At 45.0% G+C, this 13801-nt stretch overlaps 1 protein-coding gene across 2 annotated transcripts in view; it reads left to right on the top strand.

Annotated features, from left to right (window-relative positions):
• LOC308143338 (connector enhancer of kinase suppressor of ras 3-like) overlaps window positions 1-13801 on the top strand; it is a 52372-nt gene that overhangs the window by 34291 nt on the left and 4280 nt on the right. For both annotated transcript variants that reach the window (XM_080514082.1, XM_080514081.1), the window contains exons 4-12: window positions 366-453; window positions 4409-4450; window positions 8381-8500; window positions 8782-8841; window positions 9051-9119; window positions 9746-9895; window positions 11764-11894; window positions 12060-12238; window positions 12336-12422. In XM_080514082.1, coding sequence (XP_080370208.1) covers window positions 366-453; window positions 4409-4450; window positions 8381-8500; window positions 8782-8841; window positions 9051-9119; window positions 9746-9895; window positions 11764-11894; window positions 12060-12238; window positions 12336-12422 — 926 coding nt within the window. The remainder of the gene's footprint in view (window positions 1-365; window positions 454-4408; window positions 4451-8380; window positions 8501-8781; window positions 8842-9050; window positions 9120-9745; window positions 9896-11763; window positions 11895-12059; window positions 12239-12335; window positions 12423-13801) is intronic.

Here is a 13801-nt window from a genome sequence, read left to right as displayed (position 1 = left end):
ACCGATGGCAGAACCACCTTCTGTGTCTTCTTCATCAATCACTGGCTTTGAAATGACCATGATGATGAAATATGGTTCAATTCAGCCTCTTCGTGGTCAAAACTCTGATCCTCCATAATGTAAACACAACTTGGGCGTGTGCACAACTCGTGACATCACTCTATTATTGTCAGAAGCTCCGCCCAGCAGAGGAAATATCGCTGTTTATCGGTTATTTTCTCGCAGATTGCCGTGTTTTAACATTTTACTTTTGGGCCAGTTAGCATGAAAATGTCCCTCGAAGCGACAGCCAGAGTGTTTTGGAGGTGGAATTTTCACGGGCCACTTTGAAAATTCACCATGATGACGTTCTCTCGTTGTTGCAGGACTCCACTGAGTGGCGCTAATGACCTGACGTCCATCAAGAGCAGGATCATCCAGCTGTGTCTGGAGCTCACCTCCACTGTGCAGAAGGTGAGGAGCCTGGACGAGCCCCGTCAGTGTGACAACAGCTCATCAGAGGAGCTCCTTCTCGTGTTGACGCTGCCACACTGAGGCTCCGCTCACAACAATGTCATCAACGTCTCCACCATTTCACAACGGGTTGTCATATTCAGTGATTTTCACTCCACTGTCATATTGATAGACGGCCAGAGTGGACTGAAACTGTTTTCTTTTGAAAACTTGAGATGCGTCTGTGTGCAGCTGTGCACGCTCTGTTTATATTCCAACTTTGATGATGACGATGATGAAGACAGGAGATAACCTCTGTTTACATGCTCAAAGGAGCGTTTGATGGTGAATCTCTTTCACAGCTCAGTATAAACACAAACAAGCAATAAACAGGAACATTTTCAGTTTGAACTAAACCAGTGGGAAAGTCCATCTCTTGTTTTATTATATTTATATCAAACTATTATTTGTGACACGACAGAGCGCAGAATTATTTTGTTTACTTTAGATGTCTTAAAGGACAGCATGTGTATCTTTTTCCTTTAAGTCAAATTTAATTGAACTAAAAAAAATCATGTTACTTTAAACCAAAACAGATTTCTGTCTGATCAGTTCCACATTATTTATAAAGGCTGGGGATCAAAATGTGCGAACTATTCAGTATTTCTGCCGTTACTTTTACAATGCTACACATTAGTTAGCTGAATTGGGTGGTATTTCTTTATGATTTTGGCCAAAAGGTGATAAAGTCTTTGCCTGTAGCGTCAGAGGAGGTTAGTAAAAAGGCGGTGCTCAGTGAAAGCTTGCAGCTTCCTGCACCATGTGGCCTCCCTGCAGGGTTTCCGAGGCGCCGCCCGTCCTCGCCGTCGTGCAGCCATCCCGTCAGCGCGTTAGCAGAGAGCTGGTATTCCTCTCCTCTCCATTCCCCTCCCTCTGGCTTCACTCTCCCGCACACTGTCATTTCTCAAATATTTGTTTTCTCTGCCAGTTCCTTTCTCTCCTCTCTTCCTGCGTTTCTTTCAAGCGCAGCTCCGACTGCAGGAGGGCTGCCGGCAGGAGCTTTGAGCTCTGCAGCCGTGTGTGTGTGTGTGTGTGTGTGTGTGTGTGTGTGTGTGTGTGTGTGTGTGTGTGTGTGTGTGTGCGTGTGTGTGCGTGTGCGTGTGCGTGTGCGCGTGCGCGTGTGCGTGTGTGTGCGTGCGTGCGTGCGTGCGTGCGTGCGTTTCCAAACACATGATAGCAGTTCCACAGTTATCAATCGGTGACGTCTCTTAATGAAAGACAGTAGCAGGGAGAAGATAATCCCTCAGTGTTTGCATTAGGACTGCAGGCTGAGGGGAGTTTCATGGTGGAACTATAAAAAAGCTCAATAAGACACAGAACAGGCTCATTGGGATGAATCGTGGTTGTATTTGCTTGTTTTTGTTCACCACTTTCAATAAAGCTTTGGTTTGACCTTCGGTTGAACTGGAATCAGTTTGTTTCCCTGTTCCAGCCGCTTCACTTCACTGATCGAAGTTGTTTGATTGACTTGATCTTCTTCATCTGTAGAAAAGCAGACATGTTGTCGTCGTTATGTTCCACTTCAACCTCTCATTTGAAGCACAACAGACATAGAGAGAGTAGCGACAACACCAAGACCCGAGCTGAGGGATCAGAGATGCTGCCATGAAGGATGGCACGCTGGCGTTAGCCTCACAGCCACGCTGTCAGCGGGAGTTTGTAAACAAACAAAACAAGAACATGATGCAATAGCTGTCCAGTAAAGTAAGGTTTTTTGGAAATTTCACTGTGCTTTGCGCCAAAAGGTTTCATTAAAATTGCCTTGTACTCTGCGCCACAACAAAGAAAAACTAGAACATTTCAAGCTAACGATGTAGCGATTAGTGGTGGCGGGTTGATCCAAATATTGATCATATCGATACACGTTAGTACCGAGATTGAAAGATACCAGTGGAATGAGATCGATACTTGGTGTCAGGTTCTCTATGCATGCACGCTGCTCTGAGCGCAGCTGCACACATCACTTGGCTCCTCCTCTTCCTCCTCCTCTTCCTCATCTCCTGATTTCATTTCACACCTTCACATGAGTCAGGCTCCAGGCAGCAGCACCAGCAGCACATCCATGAGAGCAGAAGAATGGCAGAGCCAGAGAGGAAGAGCAGAGCAATGTGGCTCTATGTTCAAACTGAAAATGAAACAACAGCAAGTTGTGTCATTTGCAAAAAGTTTGACCGACACAGTGGAAACACAAGCAGTTTATGAAAATCCAGAAAAGGAAAGAGGAGAAACATCCCTCCTCTGGCCCTGATGGATCCAGAACTCCAGACCAGAGGCAGGAGACGTTGGCTGAAGACTTTCAGTCTGGTTACAATATCTAGGTCATAATAAAGAGGAATTAATACATAAGTCATTTTCAGCAATAGTTATTTTAATTTTCAAAGTGCATCTGGCCATTTGTTAGTTTAGCGAACTCAAAAAGTATAAAGTATGCCTTGATATAATACATTTACTCAATTGAAACATATTATGCATTTATGCTATATTTTGAATATTGTAAATATGTAAATATTAATACTGTACTACAATCACTATCCCCCCATGTTTTTATGCGTATATATAACATATATTTTTCTGATTATCTATGTATAAACACAAAGTGTATAACTCATAAAACTGTCTAAGTATTTGTGCAGTGTTGAACTGCTTGAATACTGAATGATCATATCTGATCTCAATTGAATTAATTTACTGGAATATACACAGAATATAATACGAATTGGATTTCATTGAATATATTACCGTGTAGTGTTAACTGTAAACGGTATTCTGTAGGATTACTATATTTAAACTACAAGTTAATTCACTATATACTTATTCTAATGTTTATTTGATCATTTTTCTTAGCTGATTCTCCAAGAGCAGAGGCGATGACAAGAAGCGTGGCAGAAATGATTGTGAAAGACCTGCTTTTTTTCTACACTTTCTTCATTGAATAAAAAAATCCAGACATTCCAATACGTGGGACAAAATTGATTTCTTACTGTTGTTCGAACACATTTTTATTACGATAAAGTATTTTTTGTTTACCGATGAACTCGGTCTAACTCTGTCCTCGGTTTAACTAATCAATAAAGAAAAGGAAGAATCTTTAAAAAATGTAAACTATCCAGATTTATCAGTTTGATGATGCATTAACCTTCAATGTTAGAAAGTATCTGTATCGTGATACTGACCCTGTATTTACTTGGTATCGGATCGATGCCCAATCTTGGGGTATCACACACCACGAGTAACGATGCATTGCGAGATAGTTAAAAAAGAACTGTTACAGGCGTGTGACAAATTAAGTCTGTAAAATAGAAAGTGCATCACAATGCAAACAGCTGAGGACTAGTCTAGTTTTGCATGATGTTTTTAGCAGAGATGCTTCCCTTCCTTAATAAACGTCCTACGCAGCTCCATGTTGGATTCCTTCGTCACGCGCAGAGCGGGCACACCGTCGCTGCACATTGTTGTTTCAAGATTTGTAAATATTGATTCAAGTTTTTGCCGCCTCAAAATCCAGGAAGCTCACTCCAGGTTTGTACTCGGAGGCGTCGCAGCAGTTTGGCTTTCCAAGGTCAAAACAGGAAAATGGTGAGAAAATTATGGACAAGACCAAAACAATCTGCAAATATTGCAAGAGAGCAACGCTGCACAATCGTGAGTCATCTGCTGAGCATGTGCACAACTGTTTGCGCCGGCCGCGGCGCCATGCACAGCAGCAGCAGCAGCAGCAGCAGCAGCAGCAGCAGCAGCAGCAGCAGCGTCTCCACCCTGCAGCCATTACGTTCATCAGTTACGACAATCTGAGAGGATTTTGTGATTCTAACTATCTGATATTCTGCTCCAGTAAAGAAAGTGTGGCCTTTTCCTCTCTGTGTTGTTTGACAGTTGCTGTGTGTTTTCTGAGTCCCAGTGTCTCTTTTAATTGCAGGACTGTACAGTTTATGAGATGGAGGAGAAGATCCTGGAGGTGGTGAGTGCTGATTTGTATTTTTTACCTCCGTATGCAAGAACACACAGGAGATAATGGAAAGAACATGTACAGGAACACGTTTCCACTTCCTGTGTGTGTGTGTGTGGGTGTGGGTGTGTGTGTGGGTGTGTGTGTGTGTGTGTGTGTGTGTGTGTGTGTGTGTGTGTGTGTGTGTGTGTGTGTGTGTGTGTGTGTGTGTGTGTGTGTGTGTGTGTGTGTGTGTGTGTGTGTGTGTGTGTTTATTCAGCTCGGGAGCATCCACTTCCTGTCTTAGATAACACATCCTGTCGGTCACGCCGTTGTTCCCAGAGTTCAGCCGAGACTCACTGACGTTTTATTCTCACTTCCAGCTTTTAAACAAGTTTTTTTTTTTTTTTAATCTAATTTTTATTGAAAAACTTTTCCAAAGGAACTGGAGGAAGGTCCAGCACATGAACATAACGGCTGAAAATTCTCCAAATTCAGAATCAATGGTGGTTTTATATTCACATCAGGCTGTAACAAAGATAAATAAATTAGTACTAGAGTTGTTAAAAGTGACGCATTAACGCAGATTGATATCATGATATTATGATTAATCTGATTTAAATCCCTGAAGTGTCTCTGGCAGAGCATTTCAGGTTGTCCAAGTTGTCACCACAGTGCAAATGGGTTGTTGAGCCAGTAGTGACAGTTTCCAAATGATCTTGACACTTTGCTCTGAAAATCTTGTTTTTCAAAAATTATTATTGTGCAGAAAACTGTTTTAACTTGATGAGTCCAATATTTGAATGTGGAGTGTAGTAACAAGACATTTTGACCTCAGCTACTTCTCCTGTTGTCAGTTAGGCTCCATAAATTATTACTAACATAAGCACCACATTAAAACACATTGGATGATGAGTACCTAGAATAATATCACTGTATTTCTGGGTGTTTTTGACATGCAGGGGAGCAATCTGCCATTTAGAAATGGTTTAAGTATCTGTCCATCAAACTCAGAGTCTCAGAGACGATCACCGTTTAACCCGGGGGTCTCTGCCTCACATCCTGGAGGTGCAGCTCTGCATGTTTTCCACGTCTCCCTGCTTCAACAGGGCCGATTGCAGTGAGCGGCTCGTTGTCTGTCTTTGTGCTGAAGGTGGTCGTGAAGCACCAGGACACTCGGGTGTGTTAAGGAAGGGAGACGTGGAGAACATGCAGGGTTGCAGCCTCCAGGGTCTGAGTTGGACACCCCTGAATTAACCTCAAATGCATGTTTTCGGCCTGGGTGAGGAAACGAGGGAAACCCACGTAGGCACAGGGGAGATGATTTGAAATCCAAGGCCCACAAGTCTCACCCAGACTCCAAGCAGGAGACAATTCTTTCGTCTGATTGAGAGTTCTGACCCCTGGATCTTTGGACGGACATTTTCTAAACAGAAAAGTCCTAATTGAATGTTCACTTTGTGTTCTGGAGCTCATGTAATCACAGACACCAGGAAACCACCACTGCCGGTTCTACTGCCCCACGTCCATTCACAGTTTGCTATATGGTGGCTGTTTTGGGATCAACTTCACCTGCAGTCGTTTTGAAGGAGCAGGGGTGTCAAACATCAGGCCGCAAGATGCTCCGATCCACTCAAACCCACCGAGCAAATTCTACAAGAAAACATTTATTCTTTAACTGTTTAAGAATAGCAGCACAAAAACAATGCTGAGACAGCGAGCTGAGATCTCAGTGATGCTGCTATCAAGCTAGCTAACTAGCATTAGCCTGAAAGCCGCACTGTCTGGGAGATTGTAGAAACACCCAGAATGCAACAGCTATTATTTTGGACATTTCACTGTACTTTGCACCTGAAGGCTTCATGTTGAGATTGTTATTTTCTAAAGCAATTGTTTGATTTTTGTCAAAATATCAACATTTCATAATGAATGCTCTGCGCCATGACAAAGATAAAAGATGTTAAAAAAAAAGATCAAGTTTAAAGTTGCAACATGTTGGAGGAGCAGCCTTACGTTCTGGCATGTCTAAGGAGTTTCAGGATAAATAAAGCCTGGACATGCTGAGCTGGAGCTTGAAGCTAAAGAAACTAAAGAGGAGGCCAACAGAAGGAGCAGGACTAATTAACTCCCCGGGGGAGTGTGTTTTCCTGGTTTACTTGTAATTTCCTGCCAGTTTGTGTTTTCCTGTGAAGCTTCAGGGCTCAGTGGCCGGGTTCAGCCGGGCCTCAGGATCCTGCAGCAGCCACAACACCTCCAGCAGCTTCAGCCATGTTTACAGACGATACGCGACGCCGCGCTATCATGTGGCGGCTCGTCAAGTCTATTGTTTTCTCTTCCTGTTCCACCGAAAGGTCGCAGGTCAGGGTCAGGAGGCTTCAGTGCTGCACAGGCTTCGTGATTCAGCATTTTAAAGTCATCGTGGGAGAAATAAAGCACCACTGCCTTCCTCTTTTACAGGAAGCAAAACATCGACAAACATATATAATGTTAAAAAGAAGACATTTTATTCATTAATAAAAGAATATAATGGTAGAAGAGAAGTGTATTTATTGTTGCTCCAAGAATAGAACATACAGAAAGTTATTTTTAAAAAGATGGGAAAGGTGGATCAAGTATATAAACCAGCAATGCCTTCTTTTGAATAGAATTTAAGGGTCTGGTTTCGTTTATCATGTTTTGGCCAGGTTTACTTCGTGTTCAAAGTTTCAACTTCTTTTTGTTTTCAAGGTGCACCCTGATCTAGGGAGTGTAGTTATTTAGCGATAAGATTTTAAGTAGTGTGTAATATATGATGGTGGAAGGACCAATCATTCCTCTTTGTACTACCGATACAGGTTTTAATGTTTTGTGGAGATTTACCTGTAATGTACAGATGAATTGCCAAAGGCAAAATGTTATGTGGAGAATTTTGTGAACCATGAAAATGGCAATAAAAAAATAACACACAGAATGTTAAATGCCAAATATGACAAGATAAAAATTACTATAATATTAATAATTACAGGCTCAACAGAATTCCACACCGAGGAGCAGAAAGCACAACAGACACTATTTACAAAGAGAGATTATTAATAGTATTAACTTTGTTTGGCAGCTACTTGTCTTTATAATTACCAAAGGACGTTGGGGGAAGGTTATGCTTTTGTCTTTGTGTATTTATTTATTGGTTTGTATTTATGTGGATATGTTGCGAGAACTATTTACTCAAATTGCATTTGTCACCATCCATGGAGCAATCGCTTTGATTCTGGGATGGTAACGGCCAACTGTTCCAAATAACTCCCAATAAACTGCAAAAGCAGTGTCCCATACAAAGCAGATAGGAGAAGCACCTCATGGAGGAGATCAGCATCTGTTGCCATGGAGATACTCCAGAGAAACAGCAGTGTGAGCACATTGAGTCCGGTAGTGATTCGTACCTGACAGGCAAGTTAGTATCAACATGAGCTAACGGCTATCATGCCAGCGATGCTAACTCAGTTCTGCAAACAAATACAGCGATGGTGAAGGTCTGCGCTCTACCGAGTGCTCGTTCTAGTTTTTCCTGTAATCTACACCACCAGTGAAGCATTTGGACATACGTTCTCATTCAGTGTTTTATCTTTATTTTCTTGACTGTTTCTTGACTATACACACATGGAATTGTGGAGTAAATAAAAAAAAGTGTGAAATAACTCTAAAAATCTCTTCTATAGTCATTTCTTCAAAGTAAACACCCTTTGCTTTGATTGCTGCTTTGCACACGCTTGAAGGAAGATGCTCTATAAACTGGATGTTGGCAGTTTTAATCAATTGGAAAACAGAAACAATGATATAATAGATACAGAAGATCAGTCCGTTACTGTCACATTCTAACCAGCTGTTTGTAGCAGTGGTTGTCGCCTCCAGTGGAAACAAAGAACTTAACTGCGAGAAGAGTTCAGGGACAGATTCATTCTTTACTTTCCCGCCTGTGTGTTTCAGTCTCGAGCTTTAAACAGTATCTGTGAGAGGACAGTCCAGGCCATGTCGGACCCATCCAAGACTGAGACGTCACGTCTGGAGGAGGTCCACATCACCAACATCAAGCCGGGAGAGGGACTGGTGAGCTCGCACAGCTCAAAACAGAAGAAAATTAAAGTCGGGATAGACACGTATCAATGGGACAGGCTGCCAAAGTTAAAGCTGCAGTTCATCTCTACTTCCCCTGAGAAACACTGACGGGTGGTTTAGCGCAGCGCCACCAACCACAATCAGCTCCGAGTCCAGAACCGAACCACACAGAGGTCCAGAAACAACAAAAGCCCACATGAAGTTTATCTATGTAGGAGAGCTTAGTGTGCGTGTCTTTATATGTAAACTCTGCTGCTCCCCTCATCCTACAGGGGATTTACATCAAATCCACTTACGACGGGCTTCACGTCATCACTGGAACAACAGAAAACGTGAGTTGTATAGTATTGCTGTTTTTATCAAGTTCCTTCTGTTAAAACAAGACAGGGATGTCTTTCCTGGGAAGAGTTCTGACTAAAAGTGACTGATGATACATTTGATGATGGCTGATCAAACTGCGGCCTCTTGATTTAAAGAAATAAAGCTTTACCGTATGACTGCATCCTCTGTTGGTGCTGGTGCCTCACTGTGTGTCCTTCAGTCTCCTGCAGATAAAACACAGAGGATTCACGCCGGCGACGAAGTCGTTCAGGTCAACAAACAAACTGTGGTGAGTCACAGGCTCTCTTTTTTTATAAAGTAAGTCAGTGAGGTGGGAATCAATAGTTGAGGTTTAATTTGTCTGGGAACAGCAGAGAACGTCTCACCTTCAAGGTTCCTTTAACACGTTTTCAAGTCAAAACACAAAACTTTCATTGTATTTTGGACGTCGCTTCACGTCACAACGATGTTTGGACCGATTGAGAACAAGATTTTTAAAACAAGCCTACTTCGTCTCTATGGAAACGTTGAAATCCGAAACTTTTTGAAACTCCGACTCCGTCTCCATGGAAATGGGGAAACCATAACTTTTTGAAACCAGTACGATTTAATTTCCATGGAAATGGAGGGGAAACATTCTGACTTAAATCTCCATGGACGCAACTTTTCTGTAAAGTCGTTCTGCTGGTGATCAGGAGATGGACGAACAACATTTCCAACAGTGTCACGGCTCCCAGTCCAAGTCCTCAAGGACTTAGTAGTTTAGTAGTTTTAGTTCTATGTTGACAGTCGTCGTAATAACAATCCAAAACTGATGCGTTTGGCGGTGGACGTGGTAGAAATGGGGCCTCAGTGTGGGAGTGGCTTCTGAACCATGGAGAGAATAAACCACGAGCTGCTCTGTGATTGGTGCAGGTGGGCTGGCAGCTGAAGCACCTGGTGGAGACGTTGCGGGCGGAGTGTGGCAGCGTCTCTCTGGTGGTGAAAAAGAGGCCGTGTGGACCTTCTGGCAGCTTCGCTCCCGCTCCACTGAAGAACCTGCGCTGGAGGCCGCCGCTCGTACAGGTCAGCCGCCAAGACGCCACGTTCCCAAGGTTCAAACATCAGATCTCTGTTGTTTTTCATGAGGATTTTTGGCCAGAACAACAAGACACTTTTTAAAAATGGAACTTGTTTGTGGCTCCTGAACTGACACGTGATGACAACGTTGCCTTCAAAGCCTCAGCCCTTCGGCAGTGTGACTTTGCGGCGTACTGCTGTGTTTCCCATGACAGAGCTGCACCTGGCAGGCGTTTAATCCCCCGTCGTAGCTTTCAGTTTCTCCTGTTAGCGACTGGAATAGAAAACGCGAGGCCGAACAATGAAACCCTTCTTCTTCCCCTTTCCTGAGAAAGTAAAAAGAAAGGAAATAGTCCAAACATCAGACTCACATGTGAGTTCACAATACGACGATCGTGCATTCAAAGAGCCCCGTTCGGGGGCTGCGTGTTGACAGAGGTGCAGGATGTGTGTGTTTGGGGAAGATATGCTCAGCTGATGAGCTCATGCTCTCATCTCAGCTTTCAAAAACAACAGTGAAGCCGTGGCGTCATTCACTGCAAAGGTTATCGAGCAGCGCTGACGTCTCCTCGGGATCATCCAGGGCAAAACAATCAATCCTCCTCAAGCCACGAAAGGTTTTTCTTACTGTTGATTTTGTGGAGTGTCCATCAGGGACACACCGATACCACTTTTTTAAAAGGACAAGTACGAGTACTAACCTTTAGCTACTTGCCGACACAGACTACAAGTATGAGTCCTTGCTGAATTTCATTACTTCAGACACAAATGACATGTGAAGAATGTTGCAGTGATCCTCCTCCAACAGCCTTGAAGGCTCCAGTATACTACAGGCTCCTGTAGCGTCTCTCTCAGGCTGTTCTCTGCACACTGTGGACCAGAGGTCTCAACTCCGGTCCTCCAGAGCCCCTGTCCTGCACGTTTTAGTCTCTCCCTGCTTCAGCAGACCTGAATCTAGTGATGATGTCATCACCAAGGTTGTGAAAGAGCCCCTCATTGCAATCAGGTGTGTTGCAACTGGGAGGAGCGAAACCCTGCAGGACTCCGGCCCTCCAGGACCGAGGTTGGACGGCAGGCCGTGGGACGGAGCTCACTGTGTACGCCTCATCTTTAGCTCCAGTTTATATCAAAACTCCTCATTTTTGCCTTTTCGCTTCAGAAAAGTTTCTTGTTTACACGGAAATGGCAGAAATACTGAAAATAGTGTAGTTTTCACCTTGGACCACTAGAGGGCGATGTTATTTGTTTTTGTGAACGTTAACAATCGGAGTACATGTGGACAGACCACCAAGTGGGATTGTTATTACAGTGACTGTCAAAATAAAAGTACCAAGTCCAGGAGGATCTGGACTGGGAGTCATGACATCACGGAGGAAACATTTATGAATGTCCATCTACTGAGCATGTGCAGAACTACTAGTTATTCATTCGCAGGAGCAGAAGTTCCGCTATCTGCATGGAGTAGTTTCAGAAAGTTATGTTCTCCCCCGTTTTCACAGAGACAGAATTGAAGTGTTTTCAAAAAGTTGCATTTTCAGTGGTTCCTGGTACCATTGTGATGTGAACCGAAACCCAAAACACAGCAACAGTTTGTTGTTGTTGTAAACAAGGCCTCCATCATGTATAGCATGTAGCATCGCTGGTGTTCGAGCCCCAAAACTCGCAGTGAAATCCTCCTGGATCCACTGAACCGTTGAACGTCCTCTGTTGTTAACCTGCTGCTGACAAATGGTGTCGCGTAATACTCGCCAGGTTGTACCTCCCGCAGTACTCGATACTCGTATTGGTATCGGTGCAGCTCTAATGTCCATACTTTCCATTACGGTTAATCCTGTGACGTAAGACTAATATACTTCCTCTCTGTCTTTACTCAGACCTCTCAGGGAGATCCCCGTCTTTACAGATCCCGACAGGGGGAATCCTTGGAAGCCTCGGGGAATAGAGGGAAGGCGGCCATCTTGGATTTGTACATCCCTCCACCTCCTGCAGCTCCATACGCCCCAAAGTGAGTGCTCCAGATACTTTATCTGTCCGACCTTAATCATAACAAGATTTTTCTATTTCATCCTTTGATTTATTTCAAAAAAATATTTATAAGCACATATTTTCATATTTAACTGATTAATTGAAGTTTCCACTATTATGTTTCCATGTGAATGTTATGTTTCAGAGACGGGAGCATCAACATCCCCCCCCTGGTCAAAATGCGTCCCAAGTCCCCCAACTCGTGTCTGGATGCAAATGTGCGGCGGCACTCGGCTGTGGTGGACAACAGGCTGTCCGCGGGTCCCCAACGCGAACCCAGCCAGCCAATCCCAGTCCGCCTCAGACAGCGCCCGTCTGCACGCTGTGAGTTCCCCTCCGCCTCAGTCTGTCTTCACACGGTCCGTCACGTGGAAACTCACAGCTCAGCGACCCGCTTCCCGTACCTTCCCTCCACCTGCAGGTAAACCTCGCCCCGTCTCCATGCCCGTGGAGGCGTTTTCAGCCGCTCCGGAGACGTCGTCTCGACGCGGAGCGCGAGGGAGGAAAGGTGAGTTCTGCTGTAAACCTGAGGCGGCCGTCTGCCTCGTTCACAGGACGCACAGCGTGCTCTGAATCTTTATCTCCTCAATGATTAACTCTGAACGCTGCCGCAGCATCAGGGGGGCTCATTTTAGCTGTGTGTGTGTGTGTGTGTGTGTGTGTGTGTGTGTGTGTGTGTGTGTGTGTGTGTGTGTGTGTGTGTGTGTGTGTGTGTGTGTGTGTGTGTGTGTGTGTGTGTGTGTGTGTGTGTGTGTGTGTGTGTGTGTGTGTGTGTGTGTGTGCGCGTGCGTGCGTGCGTGCGTGCGTGCGTGCGTGCGTGCGTGTCTTCTTTCTCTTTATACTTTGAGTATACATTACTACCAATTTTACTCAATCAGGTTTTAACAGCCTGAGTTTTTAACAGTACCTCTGGACTGGCAGACCAGGGTGGTGGTCCCTCTTTTTAAGAAGGGGGGTCGGAGGGTGAGTTCCAACTACAGAGGGATCACACTCCTCAGCCTCCCCGGGAAAGTCTATTCCAGGGTACTGGAGAGGAGGATCTGGCCGTTAGTCGAACCTCGGATCCAAGAGGAACAACATGGTTTTCATGGGAGTTCGCCCAATCAGTCCACGTGTTTGGTGGATCTGGAGAACGCGTTCGACCGCGTCCCTCGGAACATCCAGTGGGGGGTGCTCTGGGAGTATGGAGGTTTGGTCCCTGTACGCCCGGAGCAGGAGTTTGGTTCGCAAAGTTGGACCTGTTCCCAGTGCAGGTTGGCCTCCAGCAGGGCTGTCCTTTGTCACGATTCTGTTCATCACATACATGGATGGTTGGATGGATGAATGGATGGATGAATGGATGGATGGCTTGGGAACCACAGGATCTCATCTCTGCTATTTGCGGATGATGTGGTTCTGTTGGCTCCATCAAACCTGGACCTTCAGCGTGCACTGACACGGTTCGCAGCCGAGTGTGAAGCAACTGGGATGAGGATCAGCACCTCTAAATCCGAGGCCATGGTTCTCGACCAGAAAAAGGTGTCTTGCCCCCTCCAGGTCGGTGGAGTGCCCTTGTCCCAGGTGGAGGAGTTCAAGTATCTTGGGGTCTTGTTCACGAGTGGGGGAAAGATGGAGCGTGAGATCGACAGGCGGATCGGTGCAGCGTCTGCAGTCATGCGGACGTTGTATCGGTCCGTCGTGGTGAAGAAGGAGCTGAGCCAATAGGCGAAGCTCTCGATTTACCGGTCGATCTTCGTTCCTACCCTCACCTATGGTCATGAACTATGGGTCATGACCGAAAGAACCAGATCCCGGATACAAGCGGCTGAAATGAGCTTCCTCCGTAGGGTGGCTGGGCGTCACCCTTAGAGATAGGGTGAGGAGCTCAGTCACCCTTAGAGATAGGGG

This window comes from Blennius ocellaris (assembly GCF_963422515.1).
Source record: "Blennius ocellaris genome assembly, chromosome: 18".
Classification (NCBI taxonomy): domain Eukaryota; kingdom Metazoa; phylum Chordata; class Actinopteri; order Blenniiformes; family Blenniidae; genus Blennius; species Blennius ocellaris.
The sequence above is the reverse complement of the archived record's forward strand: the minus strand, read 5'-3'. Positions and strand labels throughout refer to the sequence as shown.